Source organism: Aethalodelphis obliquidens, unplaced genomic scaffold (genome assembly GCF_003676395.1).
Source record: "Aethalodelphis obliquidens isolate GAN/ISIS:26980383/991018 unplaced genomic scaffold, ASM367639v1 scaffold36, whole genome shotgun sequence".
Lineage (NCBI taxonomy): Eukaryota > Metazoa > Chordata > Mammalia > Artiodactyla > Delphinidae > Aethalodelphis > Aethalodelphis obliquidens.
In genome coordinates, this window is record NW_020837980.1 from 16,004,478 (window position 1) to 16,027,919 (window position 23,442).

Here is a 23,442-nt window from a genome sequence, read left to right on the forward strand (position 1 = left end):
TCATTCACTGATTTATTAATGCCATGAAGACTTATTAAGTGGCTAAGGGTTAGGATTACAAGGATTATTAAAACAGGATACTTGAGTCCATTACAGTACATGGGGTGGGGGGAGATGGGAAGGCAGACATGAAATGAGAAAATTATAACCATGTATGGTGCACAGTGATGGAGTGATATATATGAAACTAGAGCAGGAGAGGAAAGGGAGAAAGGTCTTTTGAGACTAGGGAAGGCTTGATAAAGGAGCTAACACTTGAGCTGAAATTCTGAGTAGGAGTGTGCTTGAGGAACAGGAGGAGATGGGCATTTCAGAGAGGTGGAACAGCCTGGAGCAATCTGTTAACAGTTACACTGGGATTTGCCTAAATTCTCAATGTAGCAAAAGCCATTGTTAACTAGTAGTGGTTAAGAAGTGATTTGCTTCTTGTAAATATCAATAAATGGCGAGTTAATGAGTGCTTGGGTTGCACTGATAATGAACGATCCTTGTTTCCATTGCCTATGTTAAGGTCATCAAGCATTTTCTGTAAAGGGCAGATAGTAAATATTTTAGATTTTGTGGATCATATAGTCTCTGTGGCAACTATTCAAGCTTGATGTAGCATAGAAAGAGTCATAGGAAATCAGTAAACAAATCTGTGGCTATGTTTCAATAAAATGCTATTTATGGGCATTGAAATTGGAATTTTTTAATGTCCATATAATATTTCATGTGAAATATTATTCTTCTTTTAATTTTTTCCAACTTTTACAAAGGTAAAATTCATTCTTAGCTCATGGACTTCACGAAGCAGGGTCTTTTGTTCATCCTCTGATCTACACTGTGAGAAAATGTTGTTTCTAAGCAGAGAAGCACATTTTAATGAGGACTTTGGTATTAAGTTTGTCCTCAACAGAGACCATGTTTAGGGGAGAATACTAGTAAAACTTAGCCTGCCTGTCAGCAGAGATGTAGCAGTCCTTACAGGAAAAAATAGACTTTTCTGACATTCTAACAATCAGAATTCAATAGCATTTCAAAAGAGCTAGGAAACAATGATTACTAAGGTCCAGAAGTAGCTTAGAAATAATAAAAACCAAACTACAACAAAGTAAGGGACAAAGCCCAACAAAGCGAAATAAAACCCAAACCACTACATCTAAAACTAAATTTTAATCTATAATGCAGGTGCTTGTATATCCTAAATATACCCATATATGGTTAATGTAAGTATGACAACACTTCTCTCCTCAGTCACGCCTGGTGAGCAGTGGGTCACCGTGTCTTCTATGACCCTGGCTGAAAGCTGAGATGGAACGGTGTAGCCTTCTGATTCCATCTCCTCGGGCTCTCCAGGATGAGTATTTAATCCCCACCATTCTCGAGGAGTTAGGAAACAAGCACATTACACTTGGGATTTTCCTCTTGGAGGAAGCCATGTTGCCAAGTCTGAGGTGCTCCTGGTCTCCCATGAAGGGGGACTGGTCTCCTGACCCTGGGGCTTCCCTCAGCGTGGGAACAGCTCCGGAACCCACACTCTGTGACTTACATAGTTGATCCGGAAGTGTCTACAGGCCCAGGCATCCTGCCCTTCCTCTGAGATCATCTCCACTGTGATGTCTCCATAAGCTATGGGTTCTTCCGTGAATGGCCAGTAATGGTCACATTTCACCTGAGGGGACAATAGCACAACCTTTTAAAACAAACAGGCTAGGGAGGAAATAGTCTGTACTCATTTAGGGAAAGCGAATGACTTGCCTCTGAAGCATTGTATAGGATTATTGTGAGGATGAAGAATGAAGCAAGTGGAATGGTTTCCAATAGACAGTAGGCATTTAATCCATGGCAGTGGCTGGTACAGGCTTCGCTGCTAAGTGGGGCTGACCCCACTAGGCACTTACCCGCCTTTTCTCATTACACTGAGTGAGCATGACAATAATCTGAGACTTCTGTTGTAGGACCATCTTCCAAAAGTCATTTCTGGTTTCAGGCAGAGGCCCCTGTGTGGCAACATACTCCTGGGGTGAGTTGTATCCCTGGAAGGTAAGTGACAAAGTTGTCACCTAAGGAGTTACAGTCAACACCAAATGCTGTTTCACACAAATGAGAAAAAACTGAAAATTTACTGGGGATAAAATGGCAAGCGATCATGCATGTATGAAATGTTTTCTCCTTTTTTCATCAAGGAGGCAGTCATAGTAGCTGACTGTATAAATCCATACGATTGGACACATTGGGGGGGGAAGCCTAGAAATCACACCCACACGTCTTTACAATAACAACCACTGTCTTTACAGATACATTTTAAAAGCACAGGTGCTCAGGTGGAGCCCTTTGAGTTTGGTTGCTGACACTGACATTTAAGCACAAGAAAGATGATCTTTAGTATAATGATCTACTTTCAATTTCACTAATCTTTTTCAGAGAAATTTGTATATTACTAGTCTCTGGGCTTCTTTTTTTCCCTATTCTTTTTTTTTTTTTTTGCGGTACGCGGGCCTCTCACTGCTGTGGCCTTTCCCGTTGCGGAGCACAGGCTCCGGACGCGCAGGCTCAGCGGCCATGGCTCACGGGCCCAGCCGCTCCGCGGCATGTGGGATCTTCCCGGACCAGGGCAAGAACCCGTGTCCCCTGCAGCGGCAGGCGGATTCTCAACCACTGCGCCACCAGGGAAGCCCTTTTCCCCTATTCTTTATTCTAAAATGGAATAATGGAAACTGTTCTTTAGAGTGGGAGTGCTTAGTGGAGAACGGCTCTCTATTGAACTGTTTGACACATCCCTGAAGCCCTAATAGTCTTCCTCTGGCTGGGTTAGAATTTGGATGCCTGATTTTTAAAATTTTGATTACTTACAGGAATGTAGTTGGCATTGATGTAGTCTGCACCTTCCTCTTCATTCATGGAGATTAATCTCACTCGGCTAAAGTCATCTGTAAAGCATAAGGAGAAAAATATTAAAGTCAGAGTGGAAGGGTGCAGCCACTATGAAGAACAGTATGGAGGTTCCTTAAGAACTGAAAATAGAGTTACCATATGGTCCTGCAATCCCATTCCTGGGCATATATCCAGAAAAATGAAAACCCTAATTCAAAAAGATACACGCACCCCAATGTTCACGGCAGCACTATTTACAGTAGCCAAGACATGGAAGCAACCTAAGTGTCCATCAACATAAGAATGGATAAAGAAGATGTGGTATATGTACACAATGGAATATCACTCAGCCATAAAAAAGAATGAAATAATGCCATTTGTAGTAACATGGATGGACCCAGAGATTATTTTACTAAGTGAAGTAAGTCAGACAAAGACAAATATCATGTGATATCACTTATATGTAGAATCTAAAAAAAAAAAAAGATACAAATGAACTTGTTTACAAAACAGAAACAGACTCACAAAAAGAAAACAAACTTATGGTTACCAAAGGGGAAATGGGTGGGGAGGGATAAATTAGGAGTTCGGGATTAACAGATATAAAACAAAACAAATGAACCAGAAAAAAAAAAAATCAGAGTGGAAGGAAGACTTGTCAGGACAATTCTGTACCCAATAGCTGTACTCAGAACCAAGTCAAATCAGTCAGTGATATGCTAGGTAGATAAAATTTATTTTAGCTCAATATTTTAGCCTATCTCAATCTTAGCTTCTGGTTTAAATAAATATATAAATATCTCCCCACCAATATTTCCTCCCCTCAGCCCTCCTGTCCTTGAAAGAGTGGTCTCCAGGTTTTTGGGGGATTGTGGAGAATATGTAGAGGAACTAAAATATTTGGTAGGTTACGTGGAAGGCCATAGAATGTAGCCTAAACACAGGATTTCCATTTCACTCAGGGACATCCAGAGAATTCACTACTTTTGGGAAGCCTTGAGAAGAGAAGATGGAGTTGATGGTCTTTTTGTAAACGGACTTCACATGAAAACAGTAAATCCTGAAATGTGTACAGAAGTAAGGTGTTGTAATGATAATACTACTTAATTTTGTCAAGAACCTTTTTAAAGGAGGGAGTTCTTTTTCTAGAGCTTTGCACTTTTCCCTTCTTTCCCAGCTCCCCCTAGAGTGTAGCAGAGAGGAAAGTTAAATCTATATTGGAAGGTATTTTAATTGTCCTGTAAGTACTTTATATTACTTTTTCTTTGTTGCTTTTTTAAAAAAAAATTTATTGGAGTATAGTTGATTTACAGTGTTGTGTTAGTTTCTGCTGTACAGCAAAGTGAACCAGTTATACATATACATATATTCACTCTTTTTTTTTTAGATTCTTTTCCCATATAGGCCATTACGGAGTACTGAGTAGAGTTCCCTGTGCTATACCATAGGTCCCTATTAGTTATCTATTTTATATATAGTAGCATGTATATGTCAGTCTCAATCTCCCAATTTATCCCTCCCCCCCCTTATCCCTTGGTAACCACAAGTTTGTTTTCTACATCTGTGACTCTATTTCTGTTTTGTAACTAAGTTCATTTGTACCCTATTTTTTAGATTCCACATGTAAGCGATATCATATGATACTTGTCTTTCTGTGTCTGACTTACTTCACTCAGTATGACAAGTTCTAGGTCCATTCATGTCGCTGCAAATGGCATTATTTTGTTCTTTGAATGTTGCTTTTATTACAAAATGCTAAGGAATGGCAGAACTTGCCAGAAGTAAGAAGAGAGGTTTTTTCATACCTTGCCTCCCTTTCCATTTGCTTCCTTCCATTGTCAATGAATTGACTGAAAATAGATTATGAGCACAGATTATCTTGTCCCTAATTTGGCGAATACTTTTTGATCTCCAAAAAGCCAAATGGTCGGTCTTTTCTGTTCAGATACAATTTATTTAAAAGCATAATTAATAAATTTTCCTACATATGACAGGATCTAATGACATCAAACACCAATGTGATCGATGCAATCACAGAGATGGCTTTGAAGATAACAGACAGTTACTGGGTCTGGCCAGAGGTCCCTGAAACTGATTACTCTTCAGTAACAGCCCTTCAGCCTTTGGAAGACATGAGTAGGATCGGCATTATTGACAATCTTACATGGTAGGATGTTTGTGTAGCGATTTTTACATCGGTTCAGTGGAAGGTCTGCAGCGAAGTGTGGAATATCCAGTCCAATCAACTTCAACTCCTGTAAAGGACAGAGAATAGATTTGAGGTTCCCATACATGGTATGGATTGCATTCTTGTTCACATCGGTTTATTGCTCATACTGGATTATTCTTCACTTCCTGCCTCCAATAGAATGATCAAAATTATCACACCCCTTTTGCTTTACAATGTCACAGTGGCTCCCTTTTGGGCAGAGTGTACTTCTCCATCCTACTGTGGCCACCTTGCTTTTGGCCAGTGAAGTTGGGTAGAACTCACGTCCAATCAGAAGCTTTAAATGTGCTCGCTCAGCTTGGTTTGCTCTCTTGTGCTTCTGCCGTCTGCTTGCAAAGAACATGCCCAGGAAAGCTACTGGTCCCAGGATGAGAAGACACATGGAACAGACCTGACTCTGACCCACAGCCTGAAGTAGAATGATCTCCTCTGTCCCACAGAGCCACAAGTGAGAAAAATAAGTGTTGTAGGTCACTGAGGTTTTGAGGTCATTTCTTATATAGCGTTATTGCAGTAATAGCTGACTGATGTAATACATAAAGACCTTGGATAGCTAAGTGATCACTTGGAGAAGGTAAGAATTATGTGCAGTACACTCAGGAGTATGGGGAATTTGAAAACAGAAGTAGGTTTCAGATTTTTGGAGGTACAAGGTAACTGAAATGTATGCAGTTTGCATAAATATTTCCTATTCTATGAGGAATTGTAGGTATTTCTCCTGAAGGCGATGAGCTTTTGAGAAGGTAGAAAAGGAGAGAGTGAGGAACAAGGAGTAGGGCACATTCTCCACGTTACAAGATATAGGATTGACAGTCACTAAAATCTGGTAATAAAACCCCAAAATAAGGATGACGCAGTAGTGGGTAGGCAAACCCTTCCATGAAAATAGGAACATCCAAGTATCTGTTTGTGTGTATCATTACTCTTATAAATTCTATTATCAGAAGGTGCACTGATAAAGCAATTTTTATATAAACAGACAACAAAGATACTTCAGAAAATCTATGTTACTGGAAAAGGGGGTTTCTAAGCTTCTATGACATGTGTCTGATAGGAAATAGGGGTTGGAGTCAAGCCGCCTGGATTTCTCCGGGGGCATCAATTATTCTGTGGTCTACATAAATGGTGCTCCCTGGAATTGTGCAGTGCATGACCAATGCAGCAAATCCCATACAAATCCGAGGGCAATATTAGTAAACAGTCTGTCTAACCATCTAGGAATGGGGTTACATATATAGTATGCATTTTTCTATAAGACTATTAAGTGAACAAGTAGAGACACCACTTGCTGGAAATTTAATTTACGTGTATGGGATGCTATTCTTCATGATTCCTCCCAATTATTACCTTAAAGAATCATAAGCTGGAGGAATACTTCTCTGGGGGAAGAATTTTGGAAAGTCTTTGAAAGAGTTTTGAAGGGAGTTGGAAACATTTGATGATGTTTTGAGAGATTGAGCAGGGAATTTTTTTGGTGTGTGTGCGTTCAGTGTCTTGATTCAAGTGCCCGTGCAAAGCAAATGTTGTAGACACCCAGTTCTTGGGATGTCTGCTACGTCCACGTAGAAGTTCTTTGGTAGTTTAGTGTGTGTGTGTTTAATGGCATTGGAATGCAAGCTGCAGTCAACATGGATGAACTGATCTAATTGTCCAGATTTCTCTCTTCCTTTGATTTCTCATCACCGTTGGCTATCCAAGCTCACAAAATTGCGAGCTCTTGGCCCAAGTCGAAGTCAATCTTAAGAGAGGCATGGACATATATACACTACCAAACGTAAGGTAGTAGTGGGAAGCAGCCGCATAGCACAGGGATATCAGCTCGGTGCTTTGTGACCGCCTGGAGGGGTGGAATAAGGAGGGTGAGAGGGAGGGAGATGCAAGAGGGAAGAGATATGGGAACATATGTATATGTATAACTGAGTCACTTTGTTATAAACAGAAACTAACACACCATTGTAAAACAATTATACCCCAATAAAGATGTTAAAAAAAAAAAAAGACCAACTATGCTGACTTTGATCTTCAGTTTACAAATTTAGAAGTTTTTTTTCATCTCGGGCAAAACCCTTGCTTGCCAAATGCCCTTAAACAGAAGCTTGTCATTTTTCCTTTATAACTGTTTTTTCCATTTTAAAGGGTTGTCAAAGACTGATTATATTATTCTTATAAGAAACAAAATTTATTTTTAGCAAACTTCAACCAAATCAGTGTTATTTTTAGGTTAGCTCCTCTTGGCAGCTATAAGTGTACTTAAATGATGCTTCCATTGCTTAAAATATTTTGGAAATCTACCTCCTTTGGGGAGTGTCTTTATAGATAGTTTGTCAAAACATCTGGCTTATTTTGGTGGACCGCTTATAAACTGCAGGGTCTTGAAAAAGTATCTCAACTCTCGTTAACATCAGTTTAATTATCTGTAAGATAAGGCTAATAATTTTTCCATACCTCACTGGTATATAGTGACTATCAAATGGAATGATTAAACTCAATAAATATTAATGCAGCACTATTGATCGTGATTGTGAAATGCTTCCATTATGATTCTTTGTTTGTTTTGCTTTGCCTGACTCCATAATTTCTCCCTCCTTTGCCATTTGTGCTAACTGAACAACTCTCCCCCAGTAAAGCCCCACTTTGAGGACAGACGGATAAGCCACGGGAAAAGCCCTCCGGTACCAAAAGAAACTGTGGAAACAGATTGAGGCTGAGAGCTGGAGCACATATGGAAGCTGACTAACTGATAGGACTTTAATTGTGTGTTGCCTCCCTGCTGTAAATGCCCTCAGTTGATAAGAGTGACTTAATGGGCTGAATACTGTAAATGTAAATTGCCAAAGTTAAATTGTAGCAAAGCAGGAATGGCACGTATACACAAAATGCCTTGCAATCTTTTGTAATTCAGCCTGTCACTAAGTGGAAAATCAAATACTAAGTTTCCAGCCCAGTAGCTTTGCAGTTATTTTTTTTCCAACCACATGGAAACTCCAGAGGCTTCAATCTTCATGAAGGCGAAGTATGAGGTGATGGCCTGAAACCAACATAAGTCATTTTTGAATTTTGTTTTGCCAGTTTTGTTTCTAATATAATTGATCATTGTGGGGTTTTTTCTAGGTTACGTAGTCATCCATAGTGTTGAATGATAATCCCTCCAAAGATATGTCCATGTCGGAACCCCCAGAACCTGTGAATGTGATCTTATTAGGAAAAAAGAGTCTTTGCAGGTGTAATTAAGAATCATAAGATAAGATCATCCTGTATTATCTGGGTGCCTCTAAGTCTAATGACAAGTGTCCTTATAAACGAGGGAAGAGGAGAAGCCATATGAGGATGAGGCATTGATTAGCGCTATACAGCTATAAGCCAAAGACGCCCAGGGCCACCAGAAGAGGCAAAGAAGGATTCTCCCCTAGAGCCTTCAAAGGGGGACCATGGCCTTGCTAACGCTTTAATTTTGGACATCTGGCCTCTAGAATTGTGAGAGAGTACAATTCTGTTGTTTTAAGTCACCAAGATTATGGTAATTTGTTGTGGCAGTCCCCTAGGAAACCGATACAGTCACTGAAGCCAATGACAGTATGTGTTGTGTTGGCTGTGTTTGAAGCATACGGTCTTGAAAAGTGGGGCACAAACGCACGCACTGTATGCCTGGGTTGCCATAACGAAATACCTTAGGCTGGGTGGATGAAACAGAAATTTATTCCTCATAGTTCTGGAAACTAGGACACCCAAGAATCAGGTACTGGCAAGGTAGGTTTCATTATGAGGCTTCTCTTGGTTGTAGATGGCCACCGTATTACTGTGTGCTCAGATGATCTCTTCTTTGTGTGTACGTGGTGGGGTTGGGGAGAAGAGAAAGCAAGGTCTCTAGTGTCTCTTCTTATGAGGGCACTAATTTCATCATGAGGGCCCTATCCTCATGACCTCATCTAACCCTAACCACTTCCCAAAGAGCCCATCTCCAAATATACCATCACACTGGGGCTTGGACTTCAACATATGAATTTGGGAAGGTGGGGTATACCTTCGTTCCATAACATGTACCACATCTTCTCGGAAGAGCACAAGCTCTATTCTGGCTTTAGAGTCTGTAACAATGTCAACAGGTGATAAGCATTTGTTGTTTGCTTTTGGATGAGGTTGGACATTAGAATCAGATGAGATAGATGACTAGATTACAGGACAAGTCAGGAGAAACAATGTGACCTGTGTTGTGGCCAATGAAAGGTCCAATGGGATAGGGCAATGGCTGGTTACTTTTCAGGTAAACGCAAAGGGAGAAGAAAGGATTTAGAGCAAGGTATTTAGTGATGTTCTGTATTAGTTCCCTAGGGCTGTCATGACAAAGTGCCACAAACTGGGTGGCTTAACACACGGGTCCCCAACCCCTGGGCCACGGACCGGTACCAGACCACGGCCTGCTAGGAACCGGGCCGCACAGCAGGAAGTGAGCGGCGGGCCAGCGAGCGAGCAAAGCTTCATCTGCCGCTCCCCGTCGCTCCCATTACTGCCTGAACCATCCCCACCCCCACTCCCACCCCCAGGCCGTGGAAAAATTGTCTTCCACGAAACCGGTCCCTGGTGCCAAAAAGGTTGGGGACTGCTGGCTTAACAGGAATTTATCATCTTATAATAATGAAGGCTTGAAATCCGAAGTCAAGGTGTCAGCAGGGACATATGCCCTCTGTAACCTACAGGGGCACACCTCTTCCTAGCTTCTGATGGTTTGTTGGCAATCTTTGGTTTTCCTTCACTTGCAGGTGCATGACTCCAATCTCTGCCTTTGTCATCACATGGGATTCTCTCTCTTTGTCTCTGTGTCTTCACGTGGCTATCTTTTCATAAGACCCTAGACATATTGGATTAAGAGCCCACCCAACTCCAGGATGACCTCATCTTAATTACATCTGCAATGTCTCTATTTCCAAATAAGTTCACGTTCTGGAGAACTACGCAATTAGGGCTCCGACACCTATAACAGGTACTCTGAAGGAAGAATGGGAAACTTGGACACCTGATGTAATACTGGGTAAGAAGGATGTCAACCTCAGGACAGTCTAGCAATAGCTAGTAGGGCCCTGGGCTCCAGGATGGGTAACGTTCCAATCACTAGACAAATTACTAGTACAGGCACTTGGAAACAGAGACCGAAACTTAGGCAATGAGGAATGAGAGCAGAGGAAACTCAGGTCTGGGAAAAAAGTAAGACCCCTTCTGTAAGAACTGCTGTAGAGGGTGTGAGTTGACTTATTTCAGCAATGCTGCAGGTAGATCTCCAGGGAACTGGACTGAAACGCAAATAAAAACAGCTACAGTGACTTCCCTAGTGGTGCAGTGTTAAGAATCTGCCTGCCAATGCAGGGGACACAGGTTCGATCCCTGGTCTGGGAAGATCCCGCATGCTGTGGGGCAGCTAAGCCCGTGAGCCACAACTCCTGAGCCCATGTGCCACAACTACTGAAGCCCTCATGCCTAGAACCCATGTTCCACAACAAGAGAAGGCACTGCAATGAGAAGCCCACGCACTGCAGCGAAGAGTAACCCCCGCTCCCCGCAACTAGGGAAAGCCCGTGCACAGCAACGAAGACCTAACGCAGCTAAGAAAAGAATAAATAAATAAATAAATAGTTAAGGTTTAAAAACAAAAACAAAAACAGCTACAAATGGGAGCTACTACCAGAAATCAAAGATCATCTCCTATGAACTATGTGGCAAGTGATATAGTTTTGTTCTAACCCATGCAGCCACATCTCCAAACAAAGGTAGTGAGGGCTTCCCTAGCATCCTGATCAAACACAAAGTACAGAAATTAATGGCAAAATTAACAATACGTGCTATGTCTTATGGGATCTGAGATTCCAAGCTCTAAATTCTGGCTTTTTGAAACGTTCTCAACATGAGACAATAGAAATGAGAAATTGAATCTAATCCCCGAGTCCCAAACCTCCTTAAGAAAAGATGTATATTTTCATCAGAAGGATAATCAATCTTTCCAACAGATCTGAAATCAGATACAGAGTGAAAAAGGAATTTATTCAGTGAATGCAAATTAGCAACTCGTGTAGCTTCATGTATGACTGGTACTGGTAATACATGTAAATCCAGACAGTTTCAATTTGCATGATGTTTATAAATGACATAATGTCTCAATATGAGTGTGATCTTTCCATGTCAGTGTCAACATGAATACAGGTATTAAGCATTAATAGAAACAGAACAAATAACTGTCCGATACTGAATTTAGCTAGCCCAATTGATTCAGCCATCTCTATACCCTCTTGGGGTCCCATTAGAGCAAGAAACATTTTTTTTTCTTAAGCCTCCATTAATTATCAAGTTCAGGAAAATTTGAGGGCTGCCACGTGAAAGGTTTGACATTCACCCTGAAGTCAGGTATGAAAGCACAATGGGTCTTTGAAAATAGATGGGGTTACTCTGACACTGAACCTGAGGATGTGCGGTTGGGTGGAGTTGGAGGTTGGCAATTCCTGGGAGGCTGTCAAATGAAAAAGGAAGTGAGTCAGACCACTAGGTCACTGCTTAAGCAAATGTTAGTCCAAAACCTACAGTCTGAGCCTGTGAATTAAAACAGACTTCTGGAGAGTAATTTGTATTTTCTCACCAGAGCAGAGATACAACATCAGGACTTGGCACCAAATAAATTACATATTTGACCAATGATGTTCTAAGAACAAAGGTATATGGAAAAATATCCTTAAAATAAACAAAAATTACTAAACACGTCTTCACGTCATGGAGTGATTGCTGATTTCATGAGTCAACTTGGCTACTCATAGCGCCAAGTTGCTTGGTCAAACATCAGTCTAGATGTTGGATGAAGGTATTTTTTTTAGCTGTAATTAACATTTAAACCAGTAGACTTGAGAAAGCAGATTACCTTCCATAATGTGAGTGGACCTCATCACTCAGTTGAAGGCCTTAAAAGATTGAGGTCTCCTGAGGAGGAAGGAATTCTACTTCCAGATTGCCTTTGGACTTGAGTGGCAACATCAGCTCGTCCCTGGGTACCCTATAGATTTCAGACTTGCCAGCTGCCACAGCTGTGTGAGCCAATTCCTTCAAATAAATCTCTCCATCTATCTATCTATCTATCTATCTATCTATCTATCTATCTATCTATCAGCTTCTATCTTCTATTGTATTATCATATATAGGATCTTCATATTATAAAATATAATTATATAATAATCATATAATATAATTATATAATAATATAGTTAACATATATATGTATGTATATATATGTATAAATGTGTATATACATATATATATATATATATATATATATATATAATGTATATGTCTCCTATCGGTTCTGTTTCTCTAGAGAACCCTGACTAATATGCAAGAATTATAAAGCTTCGATGTAACCTTGTCCCCAGTTTAGTCCAGTGTCTCTCCATGGAATACCACTGGCTTGGGACAATTCTTTATTGTGTGAGACTGTCCCACTCATTGCAGAACACTTAACATTGCTGTCCCTTTCCCCATTAAATACTACTCCCAAGCCATTAGGATGACCACACACCCCCAAACTCCCCCTAGGGCACTGCCTGGTACAGGTCCAGCTGAGAACCACTCTGTGTTCAACTTACCCATTCTAGAGATGAAGAAACTGAGGTGATGAGAAACTGATTTTTTCCTGTATTAATTAGTGGCAAAGCAGTAGTGAGGATCCAGGTTTTTGGACTCTCAGTTTGGTACATTCCTATCTGCGTTATAAATCCTATGAAATAAGCTTGAATGTGTTCATTTATACCTTGAATATATAGAAGCCCTCAGCATATTGTAAACTGAATATTTAGTCATAAAACTGACCATTCAACTTTTCACATTTTTGAAGCATCTGAAGCTCAGATCTAATCACTTATTGCGTGGTCCTCTCTTTGAATAATGCTCTTGGTTTCTGGTTTATCCACATGGTACCAATAAGAACTGTCCTTTTCTTCCGTAATTCTGCCCTCCCGGGCTGCAGACAGTGTGAGCAGACATCATTAGCCATGCCAGCCAATCAGAATCCTCCCCTGTTATTTTTTAAACTACAAACAAGAAAGACAGTCAATGACTCCCTTTGGCAACCATAGGTGTGATACTCCGAGGCTGATTGCGGTCGCATTTTCCACTATGAGAAAGAGGTTGGTTTGCAGCCAAAGAAAGTGAGGCCAAGACAAAGAGAGAAGTAGAAATGGGAAATAAAAAGAGGGGGTCTCTTCAGGTGTGTGGCCCCTGATTCCAGCCATTCCTGAGACTGAGCTGCTTCCCTGCTCTCCTCCTGGTTTAGCTATTCAACCTTTCCTTTGATTATATGAGATACCTTAGTTATCCTTTGAACAAACTCCCTTCTTCTTTGGTCTAAACTAGTTTGAATTGTATTTCTGTCATTCACAACTGAAAAAAATATTTTCTTTTTACCAGAAAATGATTCACTGAATTTCTTTTTATAATGATGCAATTCAGAAGCACAGTAATAGTTACACTGGGGTTTGATGACATGAACTGGGGGTACTCTTAATCCTTCCAGGAGAGGCAGTGACCCTGGCTGTTCCACCAAGGTCATATCATCTGGTAGGAATTAAGAGACTGTGGCTGGGCTTCCCTGGTAGCGCAGTGGTTGAGAGTCCGCCTGCTGATGCAGGGGACACAGGTTCGTGCCCCGGTCCGGGAAGATCCCACGTGCCGTGGAGCGGCTGGGCCCGTGAGCCATGGCCGCTGAGCCTGCGCGTCCGGAGCCTGTGCTCCGCAACGGGAAACGCCACAGCAGTGAGAGGCCCGCGTACCGCAAAAAAAAAAAAAAAAGGTAAAAAATAGAAGGTGTAACTACAATATAATTTTTATCAGAATTATCTAGACATTTATTTTCTTCTGAGTTTGGGCTTATGTTTTCTTATAAAAAGCGTCCTCCTTTCGTTGGTATACTTTTCTGAAATGCCATCCTCACCATAGATCTCCATTTCAAATTGAGTTTCTGTTCTTCGAGCTATAGCATTTGGTGTAGCATTTATAATTTCTCATGCACCTGCGTACAATGGATGACTGAGCCAGGCTTTATGTGGCATTTCTCGTGACACAGGTGATAGTTTGGGGGCTTTGTATTTGATAATGTATAAGATCTTTCTCATCCTTAAATGCCCTGTTAGAATGGATATCCGTACCAGGATTCCTGCTGATTCTTGCAGAACAAAGCTGTCCTTGGCTGATGTGAGGAAAGAAATGAATATGGATAATGAGGAGAGAGCAGCTACATTCTACCACCTGGTGTCTCACAGGAAAAGCAGCTAAGGGGCTTTAAAAAAAAATGACATAATTTAGAAAAGTCACTTTATCTTTCCCTTCTCCCTGGTCTCCTTGAGCCCTGCTGGAAGCCTGAAGAATGGGAAGCTATCCAGACTGTGTTCTGAGCTGTGAAATGTGTGGGAAGAAAACCTGAGGACCAGTTGGATCCCTCACACTACTGAGATCCTAGACCCTTTTCCATCTACTCTGACACATGTTCTCGGAATCAAAGAAATATGTGTGCTTCAGAAAAAGATGTTGCCAATTTTATTCCTCTTTTACCCAAAGCATGTGTAACTCTCTTTCTCCAATTTCTCCGAGAAGAGAAAACAAAACCTCACAAATACATGTGCAGTAGAATGCCAAGAGTCCTACAGCAAAAGAGACACCAGGCTCTTACATGCTCAGGAGAAAAAGGGGTCCAATTCATCCATCATCCACCCTTACTGTGTCCTAAGTGGCATGAGAAACACACTAAAAATCCCCTGAAAGAGAAATCGTTCCAGGTCTCAATCCTCAGCTTGCTTTCTCCCTGCACTTTCCCTTCCCCTGGTTTTCAATGTTACCATTGAAAACTTCTCCTGTTACCATGTTTGTTCACCCCAGCACCCCCAGTACCTGCATCTCTTCTCTTCTTTCTTTCATTCGTGCCACCCAAACCCTGACCTCCTAACTAAGGGTTGACATCCTGGCTCTGAACCAGCACATTAGGTACCCCCAAGCCCAGTTACCATCCGGTCCATTATGAACCACACCACCAGCACTGCCTAGTGAGCAGGGGAATGACACTGGTACACAGCTGCCAATTCCCCTGCCCACAGAGGGTAGGAAAAACTTTACTCACTCACCTCAAATTGAAGAGAAAATTTATAGTCAGAGTCTTTGGCCATATCCTTGATGTAGGCGTCAAAGTCATCCAGTTGCACTGGGCTTTGTCAAATACAAAGAAAGGTATGTTTTAAAAATCCTGTTGGTAGGTGTCATATAGCGTTTAACACCATACTTCTCAAACCTGAACAATTTTCTTGCAATTTTCTTCTTACTTCTCAGAGGTTAGCACTCTTTTTTTTTTTGGTTAAAGTTACCAGTCGCTAATATATTATAATTAAAAAGAGAGCCCTATATATTAAACTTCCTTGAGGATAGGAGAAACCTCTAGATTTTAAATTGGCTTTTACTTTAGCAGTAAAATATATATATATATATAAATATAAAATATACATATACACACACTCATACACTCACAGGTATATGTGTTGTTTCTAGAAAACTCCAGTTTATGGAAAAAAACAAAGGATTAGTCTGAAGACCTGTTCGAATTATAGTTTTACTTTATTTACCTAACTCTTCTGAGACTTAACATGCTCATCTATGAAAAATCAGAGTGATACCTACATCACAAGGTTGACACACAGTATGTTACAGATTACAGAAACGTGGAAGTTTAAACAGCTTTACAAGTGTAAGGAATTGTGCTGCACTGTCTTCCCAGAGCAAAGGCAGTGTCCTGGCAGGAAACATTTCTCCAGGGAGCTCTCAGAGCACTCTCTCTCTCTCTCTCTCTCTCTCTCCCTCTCTCTCTCTCAGAGTTGTGTTCAGAGCCTTGCATAGCAAAATGGTTCAGGACAATCAAGTAACACATCTGAGTTTATGTTTCTGTATCAGTAGCAGAAGTGCTCACCTTCTTCCTTGTTTTTTGTTTTTTGTTTTGAATAAGAATTCGGTTTTATTTCCTGTGGTTTTCCCTAGCTGCTTATCTCTTCTAGAGCCTACCCATGCCAACCTGTTCCCTGAGCTTCTTCAGGATGCCGCACTGTCACCTAACCCAAGCCTTTCCACCTTGACAGGGTCCACAGAGTTGACCTTTCCCTTCATCTTGCTGCAAATTACTCCGCTTATATCATCTATCTGTGGTCTTATGCCCTATTAGCAAATACAAAGTATATGATAGATATTTGTTCAAAGTTGTCGATTAGCTAACCTGATAGATTATGTTAAGATTTTAGTTGATTTTTGAGGGTATTATACCTCCCAGATAATACATTCAAATTTTAATGGTTTTACTTAATAATGATAACATGAATGCCTTGTACCCTTAAGACACCCTAAATACTCTTATGCGTCATCTTGCTGGGTTGATGGTTAAGGTAGACATGGACAACGTTAGCCCCACACTCCAGATGGAACTCCACAGAGAGCCCAGGCTGAGACAGTCAAATGAGTAGTTCAAGATCTCAGGGCTACTAAGCTGGAGGACCCTGGGTAGAAGCAGGAGAAGGACTCCTGGTTAAAAGCTTTTTCATTCAACTTTGCCACCCTTCCAAAAGGAACAGCTAAACGGGGGCGGGGTGGGGTGATCCTTCCCTGCTGTCTTGGCAGTGCGTTGACCTTAAAGTTGGACTTGATGATGCTGGTTCTCATCTCATTAAGAGGAAAATGGGGTTAGAAAAAACAAAAGCAGGATGGAGAGGGGAAAGAGAGTCAGAGGAAGGACCCAGGAAGTAGAAGAATGAACATCAGGGAGAGGAGGAGAATGGTAAGGAGAAGAGAAAGAAAACTGGGAAGGAGCAGAGATCTATCAGTGGGACAAAGGTTTAGAGGGAGAGGAGGTGAGGAAAGGAGGGGCGAGGTAAGGGCTTACTGTGGTAAGGGGCGAGGGTAAGGGGTAAGGGGCGAGGGGCAAGGAGAGCCAAGGAGCACGGTGGTGGCAGTGGGGGGGCATTTGGAGTGAAAGAGAAAAGGTAAAGAGAAAGTAAATGGAAAGATGGGAGGGGTCCCTCAAAAACGGCTTGTAGAAGCTTATCCACTGCTTGATACCCAGATCCACTGCCATTTCTCCATCGTGGGTCTACTTCACAAAGTTTACCATTCTCTACTTTTATCAATAACAATACGCTAGAAACTGGAAAAAAAAAAAGGTTTGTAGAGAAGGAGGGAGGATGAGAAGGAAAATGAGAAGAGGGAAGGCGGAAGCTGGTTTGACTCGAGGTTTTGGCTTGTGGGCAGGTTCCACCATGTCTACGCTCCACTCAAACTTTGGTCCACATCCTGCTTCTTCTCTCTGCTTGGGTCTTGGGCTCCCTTTTGGTCCCAAGACCGTGTCCTCTAACTGCTCTAGTCTATGCCTCTGTACTTCACTTAACAACCCACTAATAATTTTGGGCAAGAAAGTCTTTCCGTTTCTGTCAAATCATTCCTTTGGGCTGACAGCACCTCTCCTCTGCTTTGGCTGGTCTCGTCTCTCCTGCATCACTTGATATATGCCAATAGAATCCGTACTGATTTGAAATAGATTTAGGAAAAAATTATTCTGTCACCTATATGTGCCAAAATATTATATGTCACCCAAAGCTGAAGAGAAATCTTTTGCATCAATTTTTCTCTTGTGTTATGTATTCCATTAGCACAGATACCATAGATTTGGCTGGGACCCCTAACTGCCTCCTTAATGAATTCACCAATATTCTGTCCCAGGCAAGTATCAAGAATGAACTCTATTTATAGGAATGATCCACTCTTTATATGAAGAGTTTTTAACTAAAGGCCTGGAGGTGATACTCTAATTAGGCTTTTGAAATCAACTGACTGTTCATTTTCACCCATCAGAATTATAACTCTTGACATAACAGTTCAGTAGATAAGTGAAACCACAGGTTAGCTAAAGTAATTATCCTTTTCTGTTTATTATAAAGATTTCCTGAGACAGCATTTATCCAAGTATTTGTTACAACATCAAACAGAGTAACAGCCTTTCCCTGCAATAGGCACGAAATTTGAAGATACAAAATGTCAAAGGTTTTTGTACTACTTTGATGTAGCTAAATATTAGATTCCTTATAGATTTAGAATAGTAGACTTCCTTCTGTAAGACTTATAATTCCTAACAACCCATTCCTTTTCAGATTTCACGTGGTGAGAATTTTCCTTATTCCTGACATGGTTTCTGTTGGTACACTTTCTTGGTGGTCACTGACATCCATATGTGTAAACACACCTACGCATAATAGCTTAGCTATTTTAATATGCATTTGCCTCTTTCTTAAGCATCCCTTCTATTTAAAGACAGCAAACTTTTCAGTTTGGAAAGTGAAGATCATTATAAAGAATATTTTTAAATGAAATAGTAAGAAAAACTTACTTAGTCAGTTTCCTCTTTTTTAAACCATTTTTACTCCTGTGAATTAAGAAAAGAGAGGCAAATTTATCTGGGCAAAAGAACTGATTAACAAAATGATTAAACTTGAAGAACTTTAAATAATTACATCAGGCACTGCCATTTTATTTAATTTTTATTAAACATACCTCATGTTTGTTTAATTACTTCCCCTTAAATGAGAAGATAATGATAAAACTTCCAGATTCATGTTTTAAAACTCTGTTAGATTTCTGGGCCATACCTACACTTTATGTTCTAGATTTGCCAAAAAACTGAATTCTAGAAATATAATTTCTTGCTCCTGGTGATTAAGTTGCTGAAGTGCTTTGTAAATATATAGAAGTATTTCCTGTCTAAATACTCCAGATTCTACAGGCAAAAGGAAAGAATCGGGGAATAAAGGTGAGAACTGGTGGAGGGAGGATGGACATAATGGTTTTTAAATTAAGGAATAAAATAACCTTTTTGGACATTTTCATCGGGAATGTGAATTTGTGCTATCAGTGTTGTCACGTGTCATGTATTCTATTACGGCGTTGTTCTTATTCAGTTTTGAACTAGTTTTTCAGCTATCTGAGGAACTATACCTATTACCTGCTTGTTCTGAATTCATTGCTAGTCTGCAAGCTCAGACACATGTAATACTAACGTATGTTTCAGTTTATTATATTTTTAGGGTTTTTATTAAAAGGGGAACTATTTTCTACCAACACATAAGATAACTGACCTAAGTTAGCTAATGTTAAGATAGTATCTGCTGAAGGCCTTCATTATTGTGTTTAGATTGTCTTATATAAATGATATTGATACATGACTGAGTGTGACAATTTTTATAAGTAATTTTCAAAGGTCTTGAAATAGTGACGGAAGCACCCAGACTTTCAGAACATAAACAATCGATAGTAAATAGCCAGGTGTGATCCGAGTACTATTATGTGCCAAAATATTTATTTATATTGAAAATTAGGAATGCTTGGGTAGCCGCATTTCTGGAAAGCCTTTAGCGGAACGAAGCACTACTCCCTTTGGGCTTTCATAGCACTTGGTTCATGAGTATTTCTTATGTGGTCTGACCATCAGCTGTATATGTGCTCCTTGCTAGACTGTCCTTTGTCCCCCAGAGCTGAGCACAGTTAATGGAACACTAGCAGGTGGCCAATAAATGCTTATTTAATTGAATTGAAACAACACATCTTTGTTATGTCATCCTCACAATTTTTTTAATGATGCAATTAAGGATTTGATATTAGACTTGGGCTCCTGAGGGATGCCACTGGGGAAATGGCACTTGTGGGTGGAGAGGAAGTAATGCAGCGAAGGAAATATCCATAAAGGCAAGTGGTGTACCTGGTTTTCCTTTTCTAGTTTCAGATAGTTTTTATTTCTTCTCAATTCTGAGTGAAGACAGTCCATTTTAATAGTTCTTGCCCTATTTTTTCTCCCTCATCCTCTCTTGGTTTTCCATACTTGGGATTTAGAGGTAATAGACATTCTAGTTTTAATTCACCTCTCCCTCATCCCCCCAAAAGACCACTGTCATGGTGTACCTCTTGAATAATTCTTTTACTCTGCTCTTGTGATGCTAATTTAGTTAACGTTAGGAATCCTACATTTACTTCGCATAGTAGGAGCCCATTACTTTAGTGCTTGATGAAAACATAATGTTAGCATAATAAGGAACAGTTCTGATAATGTCAGGAGACTGCCAACATGTTTTGTGATTCAGAGTGAAATTAAAAAAAGAAAAACACAAAACCTTTCCAAATCCAAACAGACTCTAAGGGAAACTGGGAAGAAACAAATATATGTGGTAGGGTGACACTGAATACATTCAGTGCTGAAATATTAAGTCACTACTATTCCACAGCTGTGTGGAAACCTGATTCATGGAAGAGAGGCAGTATTTTTTTTTTTTTAGAGGCAGTATTTTTTTCTTTCAGTCTCATTCACTAATTGAATGAACCTTAAATATAATATGAAATTCTACCACATGTTTTGTATGACCTCTTGTATTAAGTGTATGTCGTCATGATTTGTGTACAACTTTCATTGTTCTGATTAGATTTGGCTGAATTCCTGAAGATTCCAAAGGTTTCTTGTATCTTAAGGCTGTGGTACAAGACAGGACTGAATTATGAGACTCCACAGCAACACTGATAGAATTTTCCTGCATTTTCAATTGCCGTGCTGATCCTAAGACTCAAATCAAGGGATAATTCACTTTTAAACATGTAAATTCAGGTTTTGCTAGCAATGTTCACTTTAGCACTTTATGGAAAGAGCTCGTGAGTGTGCATGCCACAGTGACCATTTTGGGTGATGTTGAAGACATCATCTTATCATTGTGGAAGATTTTCTGAATAACTGATAACACCCATCCAACATACAGTATATATGCATACAGGATGATGTGCTTCTGTTACCTTTCCTCTTTCCCTTATACTAGATTAGGTTCAAAACCCTAATGACGTCAAGAAGTTAAGATGCATTCTTTATAAGTTCTTCAGTGTTATGACCATCTTGGAAAGCCCGCCAGAATGAAATTCATTCCAAAGAGGAAAACGAGGCAATGGCAGAGACATGGGGTTCACAGTGGTTAAAAACAAACAGAAACTAAAACCAAAAACCGTAAAGTCAAAAACTTTAAATGACCACAAATTCCTAAGCATTACTTACTCTTTCATGAGCTAAACAAAAATCATCCCCGCATCTTAAAAAAGGTCTTTAGAGTTATGTCATTCTCTGAATTGAACATACAACAACAAGAGAAAAGCTGAGCAGTTTAAACTAAGTATTGCATCACGCTTAAAATGCCAACTGCTGAGGATTTAGAACAGACAGATGAATGTGAATAGGGCGTGAGGTGACCATGATAGCAAAAAATGAGAGTAACAACACTGAATCCAGATAGAGCTGGTCCAATTGAGATGGTTTTCTTTGAACAGGAAATACAATCTGAGATCAATAAAGTCAGAAATCCTGGCAGAATACAATCTTGGGACTAAGCCAATGGGGCCCGTAGGCTCTACACCGGTTCTGCCACCACCTGGGAAAAGGTTTGAGCAACTTATGAGGGAGAGAGTCTCTGGATTTCCACACAACCATCAGAGGCATCAGGTGGATTTTAGACAATCAACAGGAACATATCTTTCCAAGAAGTTGACAGTTTAGAGACAAAGCCGGGCAGTGTTAAGAAAAGAGAGTGTGGCTCTGTTTCTTGGGGTGGTTGTTAACGGGTGGGTGAAATATGACGACAAACACATCTAGAGGAGGATTTTAAAAGACTGTATAGAAATGAAAACAGGGGAGAATACCCACAACTTATTAGATGTAGAGAAAAGTAGCAAAGAGTAGGGAATTCGGGTGAATTTGTGAGAGTACTGAGTTGGACTTGGAGGATCAGGGACCATGAATTTTACCTCTTTTATTTCTGGCAGAGCGCAAGTCTAGGGCTGAAAACAGTTTATGTTCGGTATCTTTTCATTGGTTAGTATGTGTGTAGTTTACGAAAAGTGTAGAAAGCCTGGGGCTCTATGCTTTGCCTTCTTTTCTCACCTGGAGAAAACCATTTTCAGCCTCAGGACCAGTCTTCAAAAGACTACTGCAGGGCTTTTTTTCCCCCCTAACTTAGGTCTCATGTTATTTGATCAGTACTATAAATAGCAGACCTTGAAGGAGTTGCTAGAATTCCAAAATATATGTTCATCAGGGGGACCTATTAAGAAAGACATACAAACAAGCATAGGCCTGCCTGATATAAGCTTAAAACAAACTATGGAAAATGAGAAAGAGAATTAAGTACGGAAAGGAATAGAACATTACATGCGTCTTTCTTTTGTTTTAATTGAAATCTGTAGAGGGTACGCTAACAGCATTGGCTACAAGTATTCTAATGATAGGTAGAATACTTGAGGATGATCAGTAGATGTTAAGTTCAAAGTAAATGTATATTTTGAAAGTCAAGATGGAATTGATGTGTATCATGTGATGTTAAGTACTTAAAATATTGGTTGACCATGGGGAAGTCCTATACTGGAGACTTGTTATTAAGAATCAACTTAGAATAATGGTGAAGGGGTCCTCGTCCTCGTCATCCAGTACATTCTTCTGAATTTATTGCTTATACATCAGTGTCTACCATATTTCAAAAGTTTTTCACCTAGCTCTCTTTTAAAGAAAATACAGATTGCGGTATTAACAATCTCCACTGTGAGAAAGTTCTTTTTATTCTTTTCCCACTGCAACTCAAATTCTAACTTTGCCCACTGTATTTATTCTGTCTCGGAGAAGCCAAAGAATGTTTGATCAATTGTCTTTTTGAATAGCTAACTCTCCGGATTGCTTTAAATCTTGAACTCCGCCCCCAACCCTCCATGAACTTTTTTTTCCCCAGTCCATGAACTACTTTTATTGCTTTTATCTGAGTCCTTCTCAAGTTGTCCAGGTTTCTGGATCTGTCTGTACATAATTTAGTACCTAAACATCATGGACTAACATTAAGGATAATGATTTTTTTTTTTCCTCTGGGAAACTGCTACCTTTATACTTATGGCTCAGAAAAAGAAACAGCCCTTCTAGATAGTTTAGTCTCAGAATTGAAAATCATTATTATTGTATATTATAAAAACTGTAAAGGATACTCTTTGAGATTTGATTATTAAAATGATTTAAAAGTCAAGAAAATAAGAATTTATAGGAGGCTGCTTTTTAGAGAGGAAAGAATAGATTTCAGAGACACTTGGGTTTAGAACCTGAATTTTCTATATAGTCATATGATGTTAAGATAGTTAGTCTCCTTATACCTCTATTTCCACATCTGTAAAATGGTGCTGATAATAATCTCTGCAGAGGTGTGTGGACAATTAAATGAGAAGATTATACTAAGAGGCTTGCACACAGTCAGTTGTTT

At 40.0% G+C, this 23,442-nt stretch overlaps 1 protein-coding gene across 3 annotated transcripts in view; it reads right to left on the reverse strand.

Moving 5' to 3' along the window:
• Nucleotides 1–23,442, reverse strand: part of PTPRO (protein tyrosine phosphatase receptor type O) — a 128,076-nt gene that overhangs the window by 13,973 nt on the left and 90,661 nt on the right. For all 3 annotated transcript variants that reach the window (XM_027129519.1, XM_027129518.1, XM_027129520.1), the window contains 6 exons: nt 18,516–18,551; nt 15,226–15,307; nt 5,021–5,111; nt 2,836–2,912; nt 1,884–2,018; nt 1,532–1,654 (listed from right to left, as the gene is read on the reverse strand). In XM_027129519.1, coding sequence (XP_026985320.1) covers nt 1,532–1,654; nt 1,884–2,018; nt 2,836–2,912; nt 5,021–5,111; nt 15,226–15,307; nt 18,516–18,551 — 544 coding nt within the window. The remainder of the gene's footprint in view (nt 1–1,531; nt 1,655–1,883; nt 2,019–2,835; nt 2,913–5,020; nt 5,112–15,225; nt 15,308–18,515; nt 18,552–23,442) is intronic.